Source organism: Xenopus laevis, chromosome 4S (genome assembly GCF_017654675.1).
Source record: "Xenopus laevis strain J_2021 chromosome 4S, Xenopus_laevis_v10.1, whole genome shotgun sequence".
In the NCBI taxonomy this organism is placed as follows: Eukaryota; Metazoa; Chordata; class Amphibia; order Anura; family Pipidae; genus Xenopus; species Xenopus laevis.
Window position 1 is genome coordinate 116179285 of NC_054378.1, and position 26448 is coordinate 116205732.

The window sequence follows — 26448 nt, forward strand, 5'->3', positions numbered from 1 at the left end:
TAAATATGAGGATATTAGAAGTTACCTCGGAGTACCTTCGGCCTTTTGTTTTTATATGGTCATGAAACTCCTCGGTAACTTATAATATCCTTATATTTTAGAGGGGGCACTTTATTCACTATATAATTTACAAAAGGGGTACTTTATTTACTATATTATTATTGGAAACAAAACCAGGGTTTATTTAATGTTGACATGATTTTTCCACCCCAGGTACTTCTGGATAACAGGCCCCAAACCTGTATATGAATCTGTGTTTTAAACATGGGTTGCTTTATAGTTCATTTGAACTACTGTCCAGCATGTAAATTACACAGTAATAGGCACTTGGACTATGATTTGTATGTTGTGGTGACTCCCAGCAGACATGGGACACCCCTGTGTCACTCGTGGGCTTGTACAAATAGAAGCCAAATTTAGGCAATCGAGAAACTCACAAAAGAAGCACATTTCCCTTATAGCAAGTGTTTTAACGAATCCAAACAATGATATAAACAGTGCAATAATAAATCACCACAAGCTCTGCCAAGTGCATTCGAAATTAACATCTGCATTAGATTTCCCATTAACCATTCGGCTGCTGCACAAATGCTGTTTGCCTGATGTTCTGCAGCATTATTGTGTATCAAAGAATAGGCCGGTCTTAGGAGCAGACAGAGTGCATTGGCTCTAGAAAGTGCCTAGACAGAACCATGTGTCTGCCACCCACTCCAGTGCCGGCAGCCTCTCCTAACTGACAGCCTGTTTAGCTTTGGCTGAGGCTTTCCAAGAAAACCAACATTGCTGCATAGAAACCCCAACCCTTGGCCTGCGACCACCCCTCCCCAGCCACTCGGCCCCGCTCAATTATCCTCTTTCTTAACTTTCCAAGAAAATGCTCAATGGGTCACAATATGAAGTGTTTGCCAGACCCGTGAGCTCACGAACAGGCCCCAGGGGGGATACAGTAACGGCTCATTTACAGCCATTGCTACTAATGAGGCAAGACAATGTGCATTGCAGTTGGCAGCTCTAACTGAAAGGGAAAAGCTGTGAAATATTGCCAACAATAGTGGATGGGAAGGTTTGTGCAGGGCGTTGTAGTTTCCAATTTTTGGTTTACAGTTCTGTGGCTTTTCTAGCATCAAGTACAATAACTTTTTGTGGTTTCTTTTTTACAGAAACTGGCCACTGGGAGCACTGTTTCATTAGCGCAGGATTTCCTCCGGAGCAATATCATATGATATGTTATAAATATGCATAACTGCAAACATGCAGAAAAATGGTCTTTCTGTGCATGGTTAATAAACTCTAACTTTTATGCAGCACTGAAGTCCTAAGTTCATTTCCAGCCAGGGCATTAGTTATCCCCATGTCTTGTTGGGTTTTGGGTTTTTCTCTGAGTACTCCAGTTTTCTCCCACACTCAGTTAACATACAGGCAGGTATAATTGGCCCAGATTCGATATGAACAGCACCACAATGTCTTGTTATAATAAAAATGCCTTTATTGCACACTTATAGGGCATTACCGCAACGTTTCAGGCCTCACTTGGCCAATTATAAGGTATAATTGGCCCTACTGTGGGTGAATGTGTTAGGGACCTTAGACTGTAAGCTACAACGGCACAGGGACTGATGTATTATCTCAAAAAAGCTCAGTGCTATAAAAATACCAAGAAATAAAAATACAGTAGAGTCCCCATTTGATCTTTTTCAGGGGACTCTGACTATAAGCAAATATAAAACAATACGATGGGTATATTTTCAGCCTATATTGGCATCTCTACAGTATATGGGAATATGACTGGATACCTTAATTTGGGACACAGTAACCAACCACAAGCAATGCCATTTTCATTGACACTATGGAAGGAAAATTAATACTTCTTTTGATTATTCAGAGCAATGCTTTATTTATTTATATATTTTAGCCTTTTTTTTTACAACTGACACATTTAAGGGAAAAATATACATTTATTTATTGACTTTATTCTTCCATAATTTCTTAACTACCCTGTAAAACATATCCCCTTTCTGTCTATCGAATAAATCTAAGTTGATTAAATAAAGGGACATCTTTGCTGGGGCTGGTTTCTTATATCACAGGGAACCCAGCTGTTCTGGGCCCCTTTCAGCCTGGGTTCTGAGGAAGCCCTGGGCTACACATCATATGAGCTAAATTTGGGTACTGGTGTAATCTATATATTGTGGTGCTGCACCCCATTAGCATGTCTGTTATGGAGTTTGTTAGGCTACATGTCTATATAACAGGCAGGTATAAAGGGGTTAATGAACTATGGTCTCTGACTTGGCCCTTCTCTATCAAGAGGGTCAATGCCCACGAGTAAGGATGCCACCTGGCCGGTATTTAAGCGGCATGGCCGGTAAAAATTATGGCTGATCCCAATGTTATTAAAAAGGGAAAAAAGATAAATATACAGGAAGGCTGGTATTTTTTTCCAGAAAAGGTGGCAACCCTACCCACGAGCAATGCAATTTAGCAATCCAGATATCTCAAAAATTGGTGTGGGGTATGGCTACCATACAACAACATGCCTCACATAGCATTTGTTCCACTGGCACTACCGCTTGTAATAACAAGCAATTAATACCCTGACTGTCATTATCACAGACTGCCAGAATAAAGTCAATGGGATGGCACAGAACTAATCAATGCCAAACTAAGAAACAAACAAGTCTGTACATGAAGAACTGGGTCAAGCAGCTTTAATGAGATATACAATTGCTCCCCCCAAGGCATAGGACACCACCTATTTAAATGGTTGCCCTAAATCTTTCATCCTGCATAAATTGCCTTGCCATGTTATGCCCTATAGCTGCATGTACAAGTGCCTGGCAGGAAAGGGGTTAATCCATGTGTATCTTCTGAATGAGAAGGGTTTTTATGAAGGGTTACAGGTATATACAATTATCCGCTCCTGCACATTTCTACCCTGCAGAACAGAGAGCTGCTACTGGTGTCCAATAACAAGCCTATTTCAAAACACAGCAGGAAAAATGATGGCGAGAGGCTGCCAGTGCTGAGACGGCTACGGTTTCGGCACATTTTCCCATCTGAGCTGGCGTCAGCCATTAAATAACATGAGAGACACGGTGGGGGAGGGGTGGGGAAGCAGTGAATGTGGTCTTTTTATGGGGATCCAGAAGCCAGCAATTTAATGTCACCTTGTAGAACCTCAAGAGACAAACTTCAGACTCAGTGCAGCCCACAGAGGCCTCTTGGAAATTGGGGCCTCTTGTTAACAGGCTGCGGTAATTGCTAGATAAACAATCTCCCTGCCACTGACAGAGAGGGGGGCTGGAGCCCGGAGCCTACAAGGAAAAAAAGTACGTGTGTTCTCCAACCTCTCGCAGGCAGCGATAGGTTAAAAGTGAAATTTCTTCAGTTTGAGTGAAATAATTACTGGCAAATGGGATATTAGACTATTGCACTGGGTGGCGCCCAGCAATCTCAAACATTAAGGTTATTGCAAGTCGGGCTGCTGAAATTTGTAGGGCGAAAATCAGCCCGTAAGTGGGCAGTAACCTGTAACCTCCTCATCTGCCTGCACCCAGAAATGTCGGCTCTGGTGTAGGTGCGCTCATGCCTTCATAGGGGCTGATTTTCAGCCTGCGTATTTGAGCAGGTCGATTTCAGATCCCGTCTGGCATTAGACTATGGGCAATGGGACAGGTAAGATTTGTCATCCCCACTTACATCTGGGCTACCTTGGGCGCAAATCTCCCCAAAAAATGGCATCCTTTTCTCTAACATTTGAATTGCCGCAAACAAAAAAAACATTACTCACAACAATTTGTCTTAAATCGCAGGAAAATGTAAAAGAAGGCGCATGGGGGTTCTGGGAGTTGCTTTACATTAAATCTGAAGAATTCTACTCCCATCAAAACATATATATATTTAAACTTAACAGGGGTTGTTCACCTTCAAATACTTTTTCCAGTTCAGTTGGTTTCAGAGAGTTCACAAATAATGACTTCTTCCAATACTCTCTATTTGTGACCGTTTTTAAGTCTAAACAGTTTTCTAAAGCAACTCGGGGGGGGGGGGGTGTCACCGACTGTAAGGGTCAGGGCACACAGGCAAATTCTGGGAGATTAGTCGCCCGGCGACAAATCTTTTCTTCGTGGTGACTAATCTTCATGAACTGCCTCCCCGCCTACTAAAATGTAAATCACTGGCGGGGTGGCACTCGGAGCGATTCGTTTTCCGAAGTCGCCCGAAGTTTCCACGTTTGGCAACTTCGGAAAACGAATCACTCCAAGTGCCATCCCGCCGGCAATTTACATTTTAGCCGGCGAGAAGGCAGTTCGGGGAGCTTAGTCACCCAGAAGAAGAGGAGATTTGTCCCCCGGCAACTAATCTCCCCGAATCTGCTTGTGTGTCCTGACCCTAACTGTTCTATACTGATACATATGTTGATACATTTGTTATGTTTGTCCCTGCAGAGCAGAATCCCAGAGTAGTCCCTGGGCAGCTGTTACAATAGTTTTTCCATAGATATTGCTGAGAAATTTATAAACTAATTGTATCAACTAAATGTAGCAAATTGTAACAGTTCACAATCTGCTCCCGGATCACTGAGCTGCCACACTGAGACACCAAAGACACAAACATAAAACATAAATTTTGGGAGAACAGTAAAGAATAAAAGATGGGAAATTATTGAAAAAAGTCTGTTTATGGTGAACGACCTGAAGACAATTGAACTAGGGATGCACCGAATCCACTTTTTTGGATTCGGCCGAACCCCCGAATCCTTCGTGAAAGATTCGGCCGAATACCGAACCGAATCCGAAACCTAATTTGCATATGCAAATTAGGGGTGGGAAGGGGAAAACATTTTTTACTTCCTTGTTTTCTGACAAAAAGTCATGCAATATCCCTCCCGCCCCTAATTTGCATATGCAAATTAGGATTTGGATTCGGTTCGGCTGGGCAGAAGGATTCGGCCGAATCCTGCTGAAAAAGGCCGAATCCTGGCCGAATCCCGAACCGAATCCTGGATTCCGTGCATCCCTAAATTGAACTGAAAAAAGATGTTTGGAAGGTGAACATCTTGATGTCTTATGGGTCATGGCACACAGGCAGATTCGAGGAGATCGCCCAGCGACAAATCTCCTTTTTTTCTTGGCGACTAATCTCCCCGAACATCCTCCCCTGCCTTCCCGCCAGATAAAATGTAAATTGACGATGGAGCAATTCATTTTCCGAAGTCAACTGAAACGGACTTCGAAAAACGAATCGCGACGAGTGCCATCCCAACGGCGATTTACATTTTAGCCAGCGGTAAGGCAGTTCGGGGAGATTAGTTGCCCAGAAGAAGGAGATGTCGCCAGGCGACTAATCTCCATGAATCTGCCTGTGTGCTCTGACCCGAACACCAAAAATCACTGTTCGGACAAAAGTACCCATCACAACGAACATGTGGATCTCTTCTTTCTCTCAATAAGATGTTTAGGTCCCTCCTGTAAGGAAGACCGCACAGCTCCCACAAAAAGACACCTGTAATAATTGGAAGAATACAGGGCACTAATCCCTGGCAATTAGATGTTTTCATTTGTGTTGCGCACACCAATGTGGCTACTAGGAGCCGTGCGTAGATGTCCTCCAAATCTGACTTGTGACGCAATACAGCAAGAATGTAAACAGACAAAAGGGCGGCCGTGAAAAATGGAAACAAAGCACTGAATGTTTTTGTTCGCTTGTTGAGCTAATTTTAGACGCGACTGCGATGGAAGGATTGTGCGATGGGACAGAATTTTCCTTTTCAAGAGATGTGAAATCAAGTATGAGTTTATTACCTGGCCTCCTTACTTTAGCAGCTGGTAAACTACAACTAAATAGCCACTAAAGGCTAGACATCTGCTATGCATTTCTCTTCCATATAATATAATATCCTAAATACCAGTACAGATCTAAAAATCACCCTTAGGCGAAAGAACGCCAGATATGGAGGTAATAAATGCTGAGTGTCTGGGGGAGAATCCAGTCACAACAACAATAACAAAGGGTAAAACTACGAGGAAATGTCAGGAAAATAAAAATACAGAACTTACCATTCACAGTGGCATCTCCTTTCTTCTCTGGTTCTGTAGCTTTTGGCTTTGTCACCTGAAACAAATAACCAAGCTTAAAGGGATTCTGTCATGATTTTTATGGTGTAGGTTTTATTTCTAAATTACACTGTTTACACTGCAAATAAGTCACTCTACCATGTAAAATGTTATTCCAAACCCAACAAGTGTATTTTTTTTTAGTTGTAATACTGGTGTGTAGGCGTCATCTCAGGTCATTTTGCACTTAAGGATGGAACTGCTTTCAGGCAGGCTGTTGTTTCTTCTACTCAATGCAACTGAAAGTGTCTCAGTGAGACCTGGATTTTACTATTGAGCGCTGTTCTTAAATCTATCGTTGAGCTGTTATCCGGTTACCTTCCCGTTGTTTTGCTGATCGGCTGCTGGGGGTGGAAGGGAGGGGGTGATATCACTTCAACTTGCAGTGCTGCAGTAAAGAGTGACTGAAGTTTATCAGAGCACAAGGTACATGAATGGGGGCACCTGGGAAACTGACAATTTGTCTAGTCCCATGTCAGATCAAAATTAAATATAAAAAATCCGTTTGCTCTTTGGAAAAACAGATTTCAGCACAGAAGTCTACTGGAACAGCACTTTTAAAAACATGATTTCCCATAACAGTATCCCTTTAAGTGGGGGTATATAATACGACAAGAACCTATTTCTGAGCTGCGCACAAGTGATTTGTTTTCCCCAAGACTCTTTATAATACATAAACACTGGATATGGCAAATAATTGGCTAATTATGTGTTGGTTGCCGTGACAAGTGAAGAGGGGCCTTTTGACCGCAACTGTACTCCTCCGGAAGGCAGCCAGAATGTGGGGATATTTCCTGGATTTCTGTCAATATTGAAGTTAATTCCAATGCTCATTTGCATATTAAAATGTAAGCAAAATCCCCTCCTTTAAACAGCATCATCTGAATAAAATTTGAAATAAAAAAGTGCAATCATCAGTGTGTGAAAATCACACGAGGATTTGGACTTGGTTGAGCTGAAAAGTAAAGATCCGGCGAAATCGGAATCATGAGCAAAGTGCTGCTATTCGTAGTTGAGGCAGCGTTGGGTTTATATTAGTGATTATCACAATTGCAAGAGCATTGACCAGTGGTATTAGCCCTAATTCCAAGAATGTCTCTCACATAAGACACATTTTCACCATCAAATCTCACCCCAACTAACCTTTAAGCTGGGCTTTAAGTGTAAAGGGACAGCAAATAGGCATTCTCCCTAAATAGCCTTCAATACGAGCCCCCCAGTAGTTGGGTTTATATTAGTGATTATCACAATTGCAAGAGCATTGACCAGTGGTGTATTAGCCCTAATTCCAAGAATATCTCTCACATAAGACACATTTTCACCCCCAAATCTCACCCCAACTAACCTTTAAGCTGAGCTTTTAGGTGTAAAGGGACAGCAAATAGGCATTCTCCCTAAATAGCCTTCAATACGAGCCCCCCAGTAGCTGGCCCCTAGTTTGGAACCTACTGGTCTAATAAAAAGGTTGACTAAACAAGGAAGCTAGGAGTCATGGTTCCGAACAGCTGAAGCCAGTAGGGAGTGAGTGGGTGATCTATATAACTAATATTGCACAAGGGCATATTTTCCTGCCTTCTTACTGTCAGTAGTGGGAAAAAAATGAAAGGAATGGCCACCACTTGCTTCCCACAGTGCTCAAGTAGAATCTAGGCAAGTATGACTGCTTAAAGACTAATGGCCTTCCTAGTTCCCATGAGACAATCATGCTGGTTTTTCCACTCCATGGATACTTCTACCATGATGCCATTCTAGAGAAAAAGACAGTAGACTGGTGTATCCTATGGCTCCCTACACACCTTTCCCTTTAGAAACACTTGTGTCAGTTCCCAAAGGAACTCAACAATTTTTGCTGTGTGTAAAAATGTAGATGCTGGTGTGATTACATCCTTATTAATTGGCTACAACAGTGTTCTTTAACCACTTTCTCAGACGACCCAAATGAAGCCAACACATCAGCATTGTGACCCTCGCATTAGGAAAACAGCTCTGCAACACAGTTTAATTACTACATTTAATTGGATGAAGAACTTTTGGGTCCTGGCCCATAAGTGGAGTCCCTGGGCAACAGGAATATCTCCCCAGTAGTGATGTGTGGGTTTACCACCAGTTGGGCGTGTTTGGGTTGAAAGTTGACCAACCACTTCGGGTGATGGTTAGGTGTGGGTCAGATTGGGGAATTACACCCCTTCATAGCTCCCAAAGATTCCCTGTCTTGGAACCAAAAGCACACACAGAAGTATTGAGAAGACATGGGTACTGGTTGGGTGCGGGTCCTACAATGGCAACATTTTGTGGGTTAGGATCAGCTGAGGGTTGAGTTTTTGACCCGCACATTACTACTGAAACGCACATTACTACTCCTCAGAACTACATGGGTGGTTACAACTCACAGTATCCCACATTAGCCTTTATGACTATACTTCCTAGCCAACTGGTACTGGAGGGGGAGGCATGAAGAGCAAGCCAAACACAAACAAACATGCATATAAAATAAGCACGGCTATTTAACCAACACAACAGCAGGATACAGTATAGGATTGGGGAGGATTTTTTATTTTTGTAGGGAAGTACTAAAGCATAATCCCAATACCCCCTGTGCATAGTCTTTACGCCCAAATTGGACATCATATTGTTCTCAAGCTCTGAAAACAGGAAAAAGCCCAATTGTGGCTTTAAGTGATAACAGAGATAGGAGGAGCCAGCTCGGCAATAAAGGGCATCTCTTAAACCCAAACATTTCCCTTCTTGTCAATGAGCCATGTGGTCCAAGTCACTGCTGCTAGTGATTAGAAGCTCACACTAAAGGATGTGCTATGGGACGCTTTCTCGTTATGCTAATTGCACATGTCCCAGGAAGACACGTGCCCATCATATGGTCTGCATAGCAGATGGAACTGAAGCAAACATTTTCCAGCAGCCTTGGGCTTAGGACAGGGAATACCTACACTAATCTCTTATCTTATCACCCCAGGCTGAATATACCTAAGGTGATGACAGATTTGGTTGCTTAAACACACCCCATTAGCTTCATGTAAAAAGGTGATCAGAAATCCCACATCTATGCCGTTCTCTTCTCTGCCCTGGAAGATCTGACTTTTGAAACAATGTAGCAGCCGCCAGCTGATTAAGGGTAAGGGCACACCTGGAGATTCGGGGAGATTTAGTCACCCGGCGACTTTTTCGCCTCTTCTTTGGGTCGACTAATCTCCCCGAACTGCTTCCCTGTGTCTTCCGTCTGCTTCATTGAAAAAAAGCCTGCACCAATGCACTTGCGGCGCTTTGATTTCCAAAGTCGCCCGAAGTTTCCTCACGAGTTAAGGTTGGGCGACTTCGGAAATCGAAGCGCCACGAGTGCATTGGCGCAGGTGTTTTTTCATTGAAGCAGACGGAAGACACTGGGAAGCAGTTCGGGGAGATTAGTCGCCGGATGACAATCTCCCCGGCTCCAGGTGTGCCCTTACCCTAACAGAGCTTTGAAGTAGCAGGCAAGGCTGACTTCGGCTACACCGTTTCAAGAGTCAGAACGAGAGAAAGAATAAATACTGTTTTCAATTGAAATTACACTGACAAATAGCCTTTAATATTTAGAAATAATGTATAGTGGTCAATTGCTTAGAATCAAATTTTCCTTTTTTTTTTTTAGGTTTGGATATCCTGTAAATGTATTTAGTGCCATCAGGAAGCACAAACCATTCTGAAATGGACATAGCTTGCTGTGTCTGTCTTTTTCCATATTCTCTGCAGTCAGTCCTTTAACAGCTTTTCATTTCCACTTTCCGTTTTAATCCTCTTTCTGTTGGAGGCCGTGCCCCAATCCATTATTCCATCCATAATGTAGAGTTTCCTCACATTTCCCAGGGCTCTGTCTCCAGAAACAAACCTTGAACTATGCCAAGTCAGCTCTAAGGAAATGGCTCCCTAATGGGCTTAATAACTATGCTACTGGGTATGTGTGCGGCTGGGTGGGTGGTGTATCTCTCCCATTCACAACAAGTTAAAATAAGACCTGGACTCACATTGTCACAGTTCATATCCCTCTGTATATTAAGCCCAGTGCTAGAAATCATAAATATTAGAATATTCTTGAGAGCGCAAGCAGCACAGATGGAATAAAATGATCACCATTCCTCTGTGAACTGATTTGAAGAATAAATCCTTCCCCACCCAATATTGTGAAAGGACTATACGTGCACTGTGTAACCAATCATTAGCACTAAGCCTAGGATTGCAGTAAGCTCTTTTGGGGCAGGGCCCGGCTTAATATTTATTTTATTGTACAACACAGCAGGATGTTAGCACTATAAAAATACATTTTTAATAAAAATAAATTTGTAGTTGATAAATAGCGCCCCCCTTTTGATTAACTACAGCACAGTATATAAATATCAGCACCTTCCATACCTATATAAATAACCCGCAATCAATGCATGTACTTGGCCTCTCTTCAGGGGAGAACAGCTTCAATTTATATACAGGATTTATTTTCCATATATATTGCATTAAACTGATTAAAGGACCAGTAACGTAAAAAATTTTTTTTTTTTTTTTTTTAAATTTATGTAGAAGGAAAAGAAAAAAAAAAAAAAAAAAAAAACCACCAAGACATATGTAACTTTAAAATCACAAAGTCTTTATTAAAAAATAACTTACCGAAACTCTGCTGCTGCTCCTCTTCTGAAAAGGCAACGATCCATCGCGCGGCGCTCGATTTCTCGTCTCTGCCTTCCTTATAGGAGATAGCCAGGGAGGAGAAATCGGGCGCCGCACGATGGATCGTCGTCCGGTCGGCTTTTCAGAAGAGGAGCGCAAGCGGAGTTTCGGTAAGTTATTTTTTAATAAAGACTTTATGATTTTAAAGTTACATATGGCTTGGTGTTTTATTTCCGTTCTATACAAACAAATTAAAAAAAGAAAATTGACTTTAACTATAAGGACAATGCCTGTGTTCCCAGAACGTTCCTTACCTTCTTTTAGCCAGGGCTGGTTGTTTTATGGACCCTGGGCAGTTTCCTACAACATATTTAGTCCCCAAATATAATTTACATATAATATTATAATACATATATAATAGGGATGCTCCGAATCCCGTTTTCGGTTCGGGATTCGGCCTTTTTCAGCAGGGTTTGTCCGAATCCTTCTGCCTGGCCGAACTGAATCAGATTCCTAATTTGCAAATTAGGGGCGGGGAGGGAAATTGTGTGAATTTTAGTCACAAAACAAGAAAGTAATTTCTTTTCCCACTTCCCACCCTTAATTTGCATATGCAAATCAGGATTCAGATTCGTTATTCGGCCGAATCTTTCGTGAAGGATTCGGGAGTTCGGCCGAATCCAAAATAGTGGATTCGGTGCATCCCTAATATATAATATACATTAGTATATTATAAATATAATATACTCAATGCTGTTTCCCGTTATATTCATCTGCAGAGACAAAAGGGACACAATGGAGTTGCCATATCAAGTACTTTTTTCCCACAGACGGGTTTGAAATGTTGCCAATAAAGCAGAGATTATGATTCAGGCACATATAGTTTATGTCCATACGGCTGTAGATTCAGGTGTCTGTTTAACACCTTGAAGTAGGTATGGAAGCAGTGACAGGGAGAGAGGGGAGTTGTGACTGCTGTCAGTGTTCTTGTACCTAAATTCAGGTAAAGAAAGGAGCCGAGTCTTCTCCGTGGGTATTTTGCTTTGATTTCCTCCTGCCCAGACTGACACAGTGCTGCACATCTGTATTCATTTAACTCTCCCACAATGGCTTTCCTGCCTTCCAGACATATATCAGGGCTACGGAGCGAGAATTAGACTGAGCATCTGACTCAAATTTTCCCAGGCGCTGAGGTAAAGTAATGCTACACAGTCTGTTACTCACAAGGCCACAATTATATATAGGCTCTCGAGTGCCTGTGCCTAGGGCAGCAGCTTTTGCGGGGTGTCTGTATAATTGAAAAAAAAAAAAAAGAAAAATAATATAACAAAAATGCAGCCAGCCGCTGTGGGAGATTACCTATTAAATTCAGCAGCGGAGCTGGGGGTCAAGGTTAGGGGTACAGGGACCATTGAAGGGAAATCCATTGGTTGGTGGGCATCGTAAGGTCCAGTGCCTGCAATAATCACCAGCCACTTGATACAGGTACTACACTGTACTCTATAGCTCTCCCTTCTGCTGCTTATAACGGGCAAATGAACCGTATTTATATATCAGGATTAAACTACAGAAATGTAAGAGTGCTTGGGTGTTCTCATATATGCCATGTGTGTGACTAGGTGCTGTTGCTTTGCTTGCCTTGGCGGACTGATCCTCCATAAACTGACTGATTTATTACCACTATGGGTGCTGTTCCATTGAAGTCTAGGGAAAATGGTTCTAGCAGGACATGTCTTCAGATCAAGCTGAAACACATGGCATTGCAGGTACTGGTGCACAGCAACCCAAAAAAATGCTTGTATGAGCACTGGGGCCTATTAAGAAGGGTGAAAAACACCCTACACTATCCTAATATCCTATACACTATCCTAATAGCGTGGAGTGCTGGGAGACTATTTTTAAACACTTAGCAAGCTCATTGACAGACTTTCAGAGTGCATTTATAGAAAAGGATTAGAAAAGGAAAAACACTGCACAAACTGTAGGTGGCACTGTAGTACCCTGCAATAAAAACGGTTACACCAACAACACAGTGGAAGAAGAATGAGAGAGTCTGGTAACAGTGAGTGATTCAAAGAACAAGTATTATTGCCATTGCAAGTTGTATAAGGGGAATGGTCCCCAAGCACAACAGCATTGTTCCGATGTCATATTTATGTATTTATATTATTATATAAAAAGATGGTGGAGCACTGTTTTACTGTTTTCTAGATTTATCTTGCACAAAAATTTTAAATACCAGTACAAACTAAGGGCTTTAGCACACGGGCAGATTCGGAGAGATTTAGTCGCCTGATGACTAATCGCCTTTTCTTCGAGGCAACAATCTCACCGAACTGCCTTCCGCCTGCTAAAATAAAAAATCGCCTGCGGCAATGCACTAGCGGCGCATTGATTTCCGAAGATGCCAGAAGTTTCCTCGTGAGGCAACTTCAGAAATCGAATTGCCGCGAGTGCATTGCGGCTGACGATTTTTCATTTTAGCAGGCGGAAGGTCGTTCCAGGAGATTGTCGCCCCGAAGAAGAGGCGATTAGACTAAATCTCCCCAAATTTGCCCGTGTGCTAGAGTCCTAAAAGGACAGTGTACTCCCATTTTCAATACAAGCGGATTAAATAGGGCTTGTGCTGAACATGCTTTTTGCCCATTGTTTTCATTAAGACATATCAATTGTTTTTTTCTGGCAGTAAACAAAAAGCATGAAGCCACTTTCATATTAGTACATCCTGTCACTTCTAGTCTGGTTACTGAACTTCAAAGGAGCCGATAAAATGAATTACCAGTCCACTTAGAAACTCCTGATAATGGGCTGTTCAAAGACTGCTGCCTAGATAAGGAAGGGGTTTGCTTGTTTAAAGGTAGATAGGCAGTTCTGAACAAATTGCCCTATTTATAAAGGAAGGGGGGGGGGTAAGGTCAGTGAAACTTTCAACTTTAGGCCGAATGTAATTTCAACATAAGTCCTATTTTTGTGCCCCATGTTTTAGGTGTACATCCTTGTTCAACATGAGTAGCAGTAGTTTTTGCCTATTGTTTGACAAAAACTTTTTTCTATTTTTTAGGCTAAACAAGACACAGAAAAAAAAGTTGCCATATGTTTGGTCCTTGAGAGGTATGTAGATAATTTGATTATCAGTAGAGATCCACCCTCCCTTCACCCTTTGTTGCGTCTGTGTTGTTAGCAGAAGTCCATTATGGAAGGGGATAGTAGTCTTATCTAAATTGCAAGGACCAAACATGGAATGGCTTGGCAAGGTCACCTCAGTAGATGGGAGCTCCCAACCCAATGATTCCACTAAACAGAGTTAATGATCCTTGGGACCTGCAAGACCACACCCCAACCAGCCCAAGGCCTGCATCTTTTGCAGGAATCCTCCCTCTTACACAACCACCAGGAACCGTTCCTATAAACTGGGCAAAGGTAGCGGACAAATTAGCCGATTCCATGACAACAACTCTGCTCTGTGTAGGTTCTCCCTCTCACAATAACACAGGCCTTAATCAACTCTGGTCCAAGTCTTATAACTTGTCTGAAATGAAGGAGCATGTAAACCCCAAATCAAAATGTTGCCTAATGAAATGATAGTCCAAAGCAACTTTCCAAAATACATTCACTAGAAATTCTTAATGGGTTTAAAGTTGTTTGCACAACTCATCGCTACTAAAAGCATATTATGTCTGTCCCTTTCTATTCTCTGCCCTAGTAGTTCTGACTTTTGAAACAATGTACCCAAGTCCAGTGAAAACATGCAAGGCTAAATGCTGCTAACATTGTTTAAGGGTAAGGGCACACACACGGGCAGATTCGGGGAGATTAGTCGCCCCCGGCATCTTCTTCAAGGGCGACATTCTCCTCAAACTGCCTTCCCGCCGGATAGAATAAAAAAAATCTCCAGCGGGATGACTTCCCAGAAGTTTCCTCGTGAGGGAACTTATGGCGACTCCGGAAAATGAATCGCCTCGAGTGCCATCCTGCCGGCAATTTTTCATTCTAGCCGGCGGGAAGGCAGTTCGTGGAGAGTATCGTCCTGAAGAAGAGGAGATTTGTCTCCCCGAATCTGCCCGTGTGCCCTTACCCTAAAGAGGCAGAAAGCAGCAGTGCAGAAAGGGGCACACAAACTGCTTTCAATAGCGATTATACTTACAAATATATTTTAAACCATGGAAAATTAATGTATATTGGGAAAATTACATTTTCTTTCAATAGAAAAAATGTTATCATTAAGATTATATCTCCTTTAAAATACCATATCGTCACTAAATCACACCTAAACAAGTGAAGGCATGAAATGCCTGAGTATAAAAAAAAGGTAGATATTAAAATCTGAATTTGACAAATGGTGAGGTTTTGTCTGTGTCAGGGCCGGGGGAGTGCTCTATGTCACAGAACACTGAATGGAAAAATGGGCAGACTGGACGTCTCCCAGCAAGAATGCACCAGGACTAGATCAGCAGATTCAGCAGCATCGTTGCAGACTAAAGTGCATCAGTGTGACCTTGTATAGGAGGTCAGCAGTGTGTTTTATTCACAGGCAAAATAGTTATGCAGCAAATACCTTTGGTTTCTTTTCTAGATCAGCTTCAGTCTTTGGGCCAAGTAAGTGCAAAACCTGCAAAAGCAAAAGTCAGAGGTAACAGGTCAGATCATTAGAACCAACATACTGAGTAACAAAGTTAAGCTGGTCATTCACAGCGAGATACACTTGTTTAGCAAGGTCACAAAACGAACAGGTCTGAGTCCAATTCTATGGTCAAAATGGGCCGATTTGATGGCTGGCCCTAGGGCCAACAAATGGACCATCTAGCAGGAGACTCTTTGGACTAGGACAGATGTGCTCCACATCTGAAGAAATTTTCAAACCTGCCTGACTGATATATAGCCGATATTAAAGTGACCAAATCAGCAGCATTTATTGCCCAATGCACATGTAACTACAGGAGAAGGGAAACCCTGCTGCCTCACTCAACACTCCCCAAATACAGTGACACCCCAATTTTTATGTAAAAATGGCATAAATAGGAAAAACATTGCGGTAGAAAGTGAATCTAATAAAAGTTGACGGTTGCAGAGAGGGTAAACGGATGTATTTGCCCAGGGCCCTAAGGATCATAAGAGCCCATGGGTGGGATGAAAATTAAAAGGATGTATTTTATTGTGGCATATTTTATGTATTTATATTAAGGAAGTCTGAACTGTGAAGTACCGTATATACTCGAGTATAAGCCAAGTTTTTCAGCCCCCAAAATATGCTGAAAAACGCTACCTCGGCTTATACTCGAGTCAAGCGCAAAAACGGTCGCCCGCGCCTAAGAATAGTCGCGGCGTCCAAGAATATTCGCCGGCGTCCAAGAATAGTCTCCAAGAATATTTGCCGGCGTCCAAGAATGGTCGCCGGCATCCAAAAACGAGACGCCGGCACCTCCAATGGGAGCAGAAACCCTCAATTTTTTGATTGAAACTTACCAGAAGCTGCTGCATTTCTCAACCTCGGCTTATACTCGAGTCAATAAGCTTTCCCAGTTTTTGGAGGTAAAATTAGGTAGCTCGGCTTATACTCGGGACGGCTTATACACGAGTATATACGGTATTTTGCCTGTCCATCCAGTGTTTTGCTTGAAAGGAGACTTTCCCACCTGAACTAATTTCCAAAGTAGGCTGCAAAGGAAATGCATCATGGAAAGTCACTTAAGGCCCCCATACAAGGGCCGATAAAAGCTTATCAGCCTGTGTGTAGCGCCCTCCGACGGACTTTCCCGAACGAGATCTTAATGGGCAGGGTAAAAAATCCAGTCGGATCACAGCCGCATCTTTTCATTGATGCGGTCCCGCGATCTGCCTGCCCATTTGGGCCCACAACCGGATCAGCCCAATATTACCCACTTCAATGTGGGCATATCGGGGAGAGATCCGGTCTTTTGGCAATAACGACAAACAAGCGGCTCTCTCTGTGTATGGCCACCTTAGCAGTGCCTCATGTAGACTCAAGAATTTGGGCAACCAAGAGGTTTTAATGCAGGTGAACCCTTGAAGATAATTCTAGGGATGCAAGTTTGTTCTCTCTATTGGATATATATAAGGATCAAATATAGGGCCGCATTTAGGGAGGGCAGAGAATTAAAATGGCTCATATAGAGTAGATAAAGTATCACTCACCTGCATATCTACCTCATTCTTGATAATCTTCCCATCTGCCCACTTCAGCTGGTTCCTGGCTTCCCCTGCAGAGCAAGGTGGACAAATATAACATTAGGAAACATTTGTATTTCTTAAAGGAGCAGTGAAAAGCAGATGGGTGAAAAACAATTCCCCCCTCCTCTTTAGAATTAGAATATCAACTTGCATATTCATGTTTTTTTTTTTAAGATATATAAATTATACAGCAGGAATTTGCAGATTATTCGCTTGTGCACATGCTTTTAAATCTGGAGCAGAGCTTCTCAAATTATTGGTCAGGCAGCAGAAAAAGACTGTAGAGCAATGGTTACTAAACTGTGAAGCTGGGCATCTTAGGAGATTTGGAGGATTTGGATAAAATTTGGAGGATTTGGATAAAATTCCTATTTCCTTTCCTAGATACCCCCCTGGGAGCTTATTGGTTGCCATAGAGGTTCTTGTATTGATGGCTGAATGGCCAATATACCCTTGTTTTCATATATCCCTAACCTTGATCTTAAACACTATGGGGGGGCCGCGACCGTATGTTTAAAGGTTTTTGGTTTATTTATGCTTTTTTATGCCTCAGAAGAAGTCAAGACTGTCACATGAGTAACAGGAAATACACACCCCCTTTCAGGAATAAGGTCACTTTTTCTCTACTGCTCTTCTATACACAAGATTAAACATGGTATTCAAGTACAATGGAACACTATATGGGTAACAGTAGCCTTTTTATCCAAAGGCTGCACACTTTATCCTCAGGCCCATGCACCACTTTATCACAGTACCAACACTGGCACCAGTCTGTGTTTGCACATCTACTCAATCTAAAGCACTATGGAATATGGTAGGGCTTTATACACTAGTCATAAAGCCAGTGAAATAGGTTTGCTGCCATCTTGATTTTGGGGTCAATATTTTGCAAAAAAAATTAAAGGCAATGACAAGTCTCCGATTCTTAACACCCATAATGGAAGACAACAGGGGCAAGGGAACTTTGTCGTTTTGTAACCAAGACAAATCTCCTTATTCTCCATAGTCTTAGCTTTTGCCGCTATCCTTTCTATTTGGGCTATCCATTCTTCATCTTTTGGGCCTTCAAACTGCTGTCTGGTCACTACAGTAATCAAAACCTAACTACCTTAATTTCCTCAGGGTAAACAATATGTCATCTGTTACTGTAGCTTTAGACTATGACTTGTCCAAAGGCTACATTTTGACTCAATGGTAGCCTACTAGGGATAATCACTACACATTTAAAAAGTAATGGAGAGATTAAGTCACATAATACAGTGTGGGGGATATTGGCAGAGTTGTCCTTAAAGGAGAACAAAAACCTAAAAATGTTGTACATTATGTTTTAGGCTTCTGTACCAGCCCAAGGCAACCACAGCCATTTAGCAGTAAAGATCTGTGTCTCCAAAGATGCCCCAGTAGCTCCCCATCTTCTTTTCTGCTGATTCACTGCACATGCTCTGTGCTGCTGTCACTTACTGAGCTTAGGGACCCACTCACAATATACAGTACACATAGAATAGAAATGGCACCATATAAGGCTGATTAGTAATTAATACAGATAATTACTACATGGCAGCACAGAAACCAGTGCAACAAACATCAGAATTTAATATTTAGCTCTGTAGCATCAGTTTATAATACAGGCATACCTAATTTTACGCTTGATTATTTGCAATGACCCCTAATCTTAGCTTCTCAACAGTCGCAGACACTTTCCAAGATGGTGACCCCTAGAGACAAGTTTGAAGACCTGGATCATTGCGGATATTGAGAAGCTGAAACTTTAGGCTGGTGCAATAAGTTCAGTATATAAAACATGGCATGTTAGCCATATTAATTTTTAGGGTTTAGTTCTCTTTTAAGGATCAACAGTAGCATTCACGTTCTGATATCTTGCCTTAGCCCCAGGGTACAGATTAAAGATAGCATCTGGAAACTGGGAGCTGTTGTGTCCAAAGGAAAGGTTCCCAAAACTGCGGGCCTAAAGCAGAAGGCAGCAGAGCTTCAAAAATAATGGATGGTGCCTTTGTGGCAAGCCAGCAAGGTTGCCAGCAGACGAACACAGGCAATGGGCTGCACTACAGAGATGGCATATAGGATTAGGTTAGGTGTGAGTATTGTAGATGGTCCCTGTGGAAAAATGCCTTGAGGTGAACAGGTTGATTCTCAATAATACCTTGAGGTGAACGGAGTACAGGAGAATAGGATGAGAGAATTGTACGTGATCCATAGGAGTAATAATTTGAATAGAAATTTGAGTAGAGGGTGTGACAATGTAATAAATGTCACAGCTGAATATCATTAGATTCAAATGACAGCAATAACTTTAAAAGAAAACTAAATCATTTTGGCCTGTATTACTCTAAACTAACATGCAACTGTTGTTCTGATACCAATCAACAGCAGTGATAACCAGATGATGCCACATGGCCTCCGTTACAATGCCTTAGGTCCCCCAAACAGGCACCTGCCTTGGTTGTCAAACTACTGTCTAGTGCCTATAGAAACCTTGTGTGCCAGAACAGGTTGCCAGGAGGTGCTGATGTGGCTATTTAAAAACTCAGGTCCATGCTATGTTTAAAGGAATTGTTCAGAATAAAAATAAAAACTGAGTAAAAAGAAGTCTGTGCAAAATAAAAAATGTTTCTAATATACCCTAGTTAGTTAGACAAAAATGTAATCTATAAAGGCTGGAGTGACTGGATGTCTAACATAACAGAACAGATGGAGAGATGGTGCCTATAGTAACAGTGGATAATAGTCTCTGGGAAGGGAGTGTGACTGTGGGATAGCAGGTATAGTAGGGAGAGATGGTGCCTATAGTAACAGTGGGATAATAGTCTCTGGGAAGGGAGTGTGACTGTGGGATAGCAGGTATAGTAGGGAGAGATGGTGCCTATAGTAACAGTGGGATAATAGTCTCTGGGAAGGGAGTGTGACTGTGGGATAGCAGGTATAGTAGGGAGAGATGGTGCCTATAGTAACAGTGGATAATAGTCTCTGGGAAGGGAGTGTGACTGTGGGAGGAAGGCTGTGTGTCTCACCCATTAACAAGCCCATGTTAAAGCGATAGCGTTCGGCCAACAACTGTGCTCTGAATTTCTGAATCACAGCTTCCACCTGGGAGGGAAGAGACAAATACATAAATATACATACATAAATATAAAAGTTATTACAGGTCCTGCAACTAAAATAATCCCATTAATGAGTAGTGTTTAGCAATCACAGCGTTATTAGACTGGCATCTGCCCAAGTGGAGAGGTAGAACACATGCTGCTGTACTGCAGCTAAAGTCCAGTGACAGTACAGATTCGGCAGAACCCAATTCATGCACAGGGCATTCTAGGAAGGCAGAGCAGCACCCAAAATAAGGCTTCAGGTTAAAGCTGCATCCCTGCCAAAGTATACAGTTAAGAGCCGAGACGGACCTTGGCATTATAAGACATTGACAGTGAATATTCCCACAGCAACCTATGAAAACCTGATTTAAATTTTCTAATTTGCAGTTGTCTGATCAAAACCAATTGCTGATTGGTTCCTACAGGCAAGGACACTGGTTCACCTTAGCAACTATATAATTAAATCAGCCCCATGGTTTGACCGTATGGTACAGATACCATATTCTTTAGCATTTGGCTCTTTTGCCATCTAACTGATATGAGTGTGTGCCCAGGGTATTGGGTTCTCTGGTGGTCCCTAGATGACTCAGTCCAACACTGTTGAAGGGTGTATGTTTTTTCGCTTTTTCTTCGGAAGAATACATGGAGATGATACTGTATACGCCTGTAGTTTTAGCTTGCCTCACCAGTCTTGCCACAACGTTCATGACCCCTTCCTATAGCTCTCCTGTTGTGTTATAATCCACTATCAAGAAGTCATGAAGGGGCGTGAGCTTGTGGTCTGGGCTGTCATGGAGGTGCATACTTGGCCTGGCTAAATGGGCTATACATCAAACTCTCCATGGAAGAGTCAACTCCTTAGGTTTTCTCATAGACTGCAAAGATGTATCATAAATCTCATCTCAGGATCCATAATCCCCTGAGCTAAGCATAATCATCAGGGACTTTGGAAGCTGTAATAGTTCCTTAAAGGGCCAGAACAAAAACAGAAAAAAAAAACAAAGGGATTCTGTCATGATTTTTATGATGTAGTTTTTATTTCTAAATGACACTGTTTACACTGCAAATAATTTACTCTACAATATAAAATTTCATTCCTGAACCAGCAAGGGTATTTTTTTTATTGGTGTGTAGGCAGCCATCTTAGGTCATTTTGCCAGGTCATGTGCTTCCAGAAAGAGTCAGCACTTTAGGATGGAACTGCTTACAAGCAGGCTATTGTTTCTCCTATGTAACTAAATGGGTCTCTGTGGGACATGGATTTTTACTATTTGGGACAAGTTCACCAACATTTGAGATAAATATATCTCAAATGGCAACCAATCATCAATTAGATTTAAACAACAACCTATACGTTTGAAAACAAAAGCAAAGATCCGATTGGTTGCTATGGGCAACATCTACAGAAATCTCTCCAATGTTAGTAAACATTCCCCTTACTATGTTCTTAGATTTACCAGGCAGCTGTTATCTTGTGTTAGGGAACGGCTATCTGGTTACCTTCTCATTGTTCTATTGTTAGGCTGCTGGGGGGGGAGAAGGTGTGATATCACTCCAATTTGCAGTACAGCAGTAAAGAGTGACTGAAGTTTATCAGAGCACAAGTCACATGACTGGGGGAAGCTGGTAAATTGACAATATGTCTAGCCCATGTCAGATTTCAAAATTAAATATAAAAAAAAAATCTATTTGCTCTTTTGAGAAATGGATTTCAATGCAGAATTCTGCTGAAACAGTACTATTAACTGGAAAACAAAATTCCCCATGACAGTATCCCTTTAAGAAAAGGCTTTAGATACATTTGGGTAACAGTTAAGCCTGGAATGGACTGTAGATTCTGTTTGCTGTAAGATGCCATAGACAGTCAATGTTTACTTGTCTTGTAAGGGGCTGTTTGGGTCTTACTGTATTTTGAATAACAGTCCAGCACATGATTAAGTTTTGGTCCAAGATTATCTTGAGGGCAACAGGCTGAAGAATCCTGGTATTTCATAGACAATGTGCTCATTTTAGCAGGTGTATTAATCATACAGAATAACTTTATTAAAATGTATGTCATTCTGACCCAGGCAGCTGACAATTCAGCAATATCAGCAAAGCCAGAGGTTTTCCCGACCCTGACAGAGAGTCTTTTCCCTTTTAATGGCAGCAGGGCTGTATAATAATCATGTGGTGCTGTTCCGCTGTATAAGCAGTAAGAGCTTTGACTCACAAGAGCGATTATATTGTTTTGTATAAAAGCATTCACTTTTACAACCATGCAACCCGTAATGGGTTTTTATAGCTCCTATATAGTTATTGCTATTATGTGATGCAGAGCCTGTGCAGCGGTCACAGCCATGCACCATCTAGGATTTCCAGAGACTCATTTTAATTTTCTTTTTCTGTACGGAGCAGTAAATCATGACATTCTGTATCTTCTTTTCTTACAATAAAGTCTATTCAAGTTCTCTACTTTCTACTACACAAATGGTCCAGGCTGCTGAACTATAAATTTCATCCTTCAAATAAAATGAGCAGGTTAGCTATGCTCAAATAAAAAAAAGACTGCCATACTGCTGGGGGAAAAAAAAACGTTATTAGATCCAACATAACACTGCTAGGGGCTTATTTATAAACAGTGGGCAGATTTGCACCTGGGCAGAAACCCATAGCAACTAGGGATGCACCGAATCCACTATTTTGGATTCGGCCGAACCCCCTTACACTTCACGAAAGATTTGGCCGAACACTGAACCAAATCCGATTTGTGTATGCAAATTAGGGGTGGGAAGGGGGAAAACATTTTTCAATTGCTTGTCTTGTGACAAAGTCACGCAGTTTCCCTCCCTGCCCCTAATTTGCACTTGCAAATTAGGATTCGGTTCAGCTGGGCAGAAGGATTCAGCCGGGCAGAAGGATTCAGCCGGGCAGAAGGATTCGGCCGAACCGAATCCTGGACTCTGTGCATCCCGGATAGCAACCAGAGATAAGCTTTTTTTTTTTTTTTTTAGCCAGCTGCAGTTTGAGCAGTGTTTTAGTGTTTTAAATGGTTTTTTACAGAACCCCGCAGTGACTCGAAGGCTGGGGTTCCCCTGCTATTTGTCTATAATGTCCTCTAATGTACTTGTAAAGTGTAATCATGTCCCCTCGCAAGTGCCTTTTTTCCAGAGAAAACAACCCCAACCTTGACAGTCTACTCTCATAATTTAAGTCTTCCCTCCCTCTAACCAATTTACCGGTAGTTGCACTTAGTCTCTGCACTCTCTCCAGCTCATTTATATCCCTCTTAAGGACTGGAGTCCAAAACTGCACTGCATACTCCAGATGAGGCCTCACCAGGGACCTATAAAGAGGCAGAATTATGTTTTCATCCCTTGAGTTAATGCCCTTTTTTATGCAAGACAGAACTTTATTTGCTTTAGTAGTCACAGAATGACACTGCCCAGAATTAGACAACTTGTTATCTACAAAAACCCCTAGATCCTTCTCATTTAAGGAAACTCCCAACACACTGCCATTTAGTGCATAACCTGCATTTATCAACATTGAACCTCATGTTCCAGTTCGCTGCCCAGTTTGCCAAATCACTCTGCAAAGTGGCAGCATCCTGCATGTACCCATGGTCAAGCTATCTCAAAATCTGCCTTCACCAACAGAAACCATACAACAGTAGAGGTAAATGCACGGAAACAAAATGTGCCATGCCATCATGTTCTGCCAAAAAAGATTAAGGGAATTAACATTCCATTGACTGCTATTTTTATTAACTGCACTTTCATTTACATTGTATATTTAATGATTTGCCCATGTTCTATGAGGGCAGGACAAAAAGAAGTGTAGGGTGCAGGCTAGGGGAACACATGTAACATTAGGGCACGTAGAACTAACTAAAGTCTACCATGACATTATAAAGAAAGACATGACTGTGATCCAAAAGGCACATATTTTGTGGGACATGAACAAATTCCAGCCTGTTTTATAGGCAGTGATCGTGTGGAATTTTCCCATAGTTTCCTAATTCTGGGGTACGGTCTAGAAATTGCTATCTGTGGCCATCACAGCCCCATTTCAAGTATCCCCTACAATCTATTTGCTAGGGGTGGTAACACACCTCACTATATCTCATCACACACTAACATCAATACAAGAATCGTTGTTTTTAGCATGTAAATGTATTGCGCTTGCACAGGTGACCCTCCTACTACCGGTGTGTGGAAAAACATTCTTGAAGAGCATCTCATCCTGGCACGCTTGGTATACATACAAAGGGGTATACCCGATAAATTAGACCAAGTTTACTAATGCTGGCTGTACTCTTTAGACCTGGAGGACATCCCACATTAAGACCAATATTTTACTGTTATTACTACCGCAATGCTATTCTTTATTGTGCGTTTTATCGATAACCATGTGTAAAACCCAAAAATTGTTTTTCCACGGTTTGGGATTAGGCCTTTTTCAGCAGGATTCGGATTCAGCCAAATCCTTCTGCCAGGCCGAACGGAATCCAAATTCTAATGTGGGTAGGGAAATCACATGACTTTTTCTCACAAAACAAGGAAGTAAAAAATGCTTTTCCCTTCCCACCCCTAATTTGCATATGCAAATTAGAATTTGGGTTCGGTTTTCGGCCGAATCTTTTGCGATGGATTCGGGGCTTCGGCCAAATCCAATATAATGGATTCGGTGCATACCTAGTTTTGTATTAAAAAGGCGGTGATCCAATGAACTAGGAGCCTTTCCAATTCCATGGTTTCAACTTTCAATACAGCACTAAGGATTATTCGGATACAATACTACAAATGTTTACTGTCAAATGTCATAAATATCAGGGAACGACGGAGCACTTTCTTCTTACTTTCTGTGTTATCTCTTTAACTGTTTTGCACAAATGATGGTATCGTGAATAATATATGTACTTGCAGTATGATAGGATACCAACAATTTGTTAGAAGCACTCGGGATGCTATTCCTTTTCTCTCTATGACTACCTATTGTAAAAGAAAATGCCTTTCTTTGGATAAAGAATAAACCAAACAAAAAAAAAAAAGGCTGTGATCGTTTAATCAATTTCAGAGAGACCTTTTAAATATTTAAATTGGATACCCTGCATCCCAAAGGTCTAGACATAGATTTGGAGCCAGCAGCATTTAAGGGGTTTATTATTGCCTTTTTATACCCTTTATTCCCTTGTTTCTTATGATGTACTTTTAATAAGTATGTAAAAATATTTTTAACTTTTTTTTTTTGGAGTTGAGTCTCCATGGTAATGCGATTATCTATACACGTTTTCTTATTTTAGATACCAAATACATATATTTATGTGTAGATTTTGGGTTTCCATGCCAACACTGCTTTTTGTAATTGCGGCACATCCTCCCCCTGATTGTCAATCTGATCTGGATATCCTTGCACATGCTCAGTTGATGATCGGCATGAAAACGAGGCTTGACATGCAGGAAAAAGGGAGGGAGGCTGGATATGGGCGATGCACTATGATGTGTTGGAATCACTTTGTGTGATACATCATAGATGACGGACGCAAGGATAGTTTTTCAGGCCATGTGTTAGTGGACATTTTATACCTTCTGAGGAAGCGAGGAGGACCACATGAAAGGTGTAGAGGACTGCAGAGGTTTTCAGCATTTGGACTTGTATACTTAATGTCTGTTTGAAATTCCTGAGTGATTGAAATTTGGCCTGGCTATAATGGCATCTGGTGAGTAGGTGATTGAAGTGTGTTTACCAGATCACATATGTCTACAATAATTAAATCATTAAAGCAAGTAAACCTCAAAATAAGTTCATGTAAACTTGACAAGGGTGCTATTCTAAGAACGTTTTCAATGTACAGGTATGGGACCTGTTATCCAGAATGCTCGGGACCTGGGGTTTTCCAGATAATGGATCTTTCTGTAATTTGGGTCTTCATGCCTTAAGTCTACTAGAAATTAATTTAAACATTAAATAAACCCAATAGGCTGGTTTTGCTTCCAATAAGGATTAATTATATCTTAGTTGGGATCAAGTATAAGGTACTGTTTTATTATTACAGAAAAAAAGGAAATCATTTTTAAAAATTTGGATTATTTGGATAAAATGGAGTCTATGGGAGACAGCCGTAATTCGGAGCTTTCTGGATATCGGGTTTCCGGATAAGGGATCCTATACCTGTACATTCGTTCATATTAACAGTACATGTATCCTTTAATATCTTGGAATGAAAAAAATAAATAAATGTAGATTGCAAAAGTTCTTAGAATAGAACATCAATTTTACATTCACTTATTTTTAAGTTTAAAAAAGATTTGAGCACTTTCAGGGGTTAATACTGGGACAAGAGCACTTTAATTGCTTTTAAGATACTGCGCCAGTGATTTGTTCTCTGCGCTTCCCTACAGGTTTTT

At 41.5% G+C, this 26448-nt stretch overlaps 1 protein-coding gene across 1 annotated transcript in view; it reads right to left on the bottom strand.

Annotated features, from left to right (window-relative positions):
- Positions 1–26448, bottom strand: part of qars1.S (glutaminyl-tRNA synthetase 1 S homeolog) — a gene marked incomplete at its 5' end in the record, with an annotated part of 81964 nt that overhangs the window by 35264 nt on the left and 20252 nt on the right. The window contains 4 exon segments of the mRNA NM_001086510.1: positions 6060–6114; positions 15322–15375; positions 16920–16984; positions 19985–20060. Of these exon segments, the coding sequence (NP_001079979.1) occupies positions 6060–6114; positions 15322–15375; positions 16920–16984; positions 19985–20060 (250 nt within the window).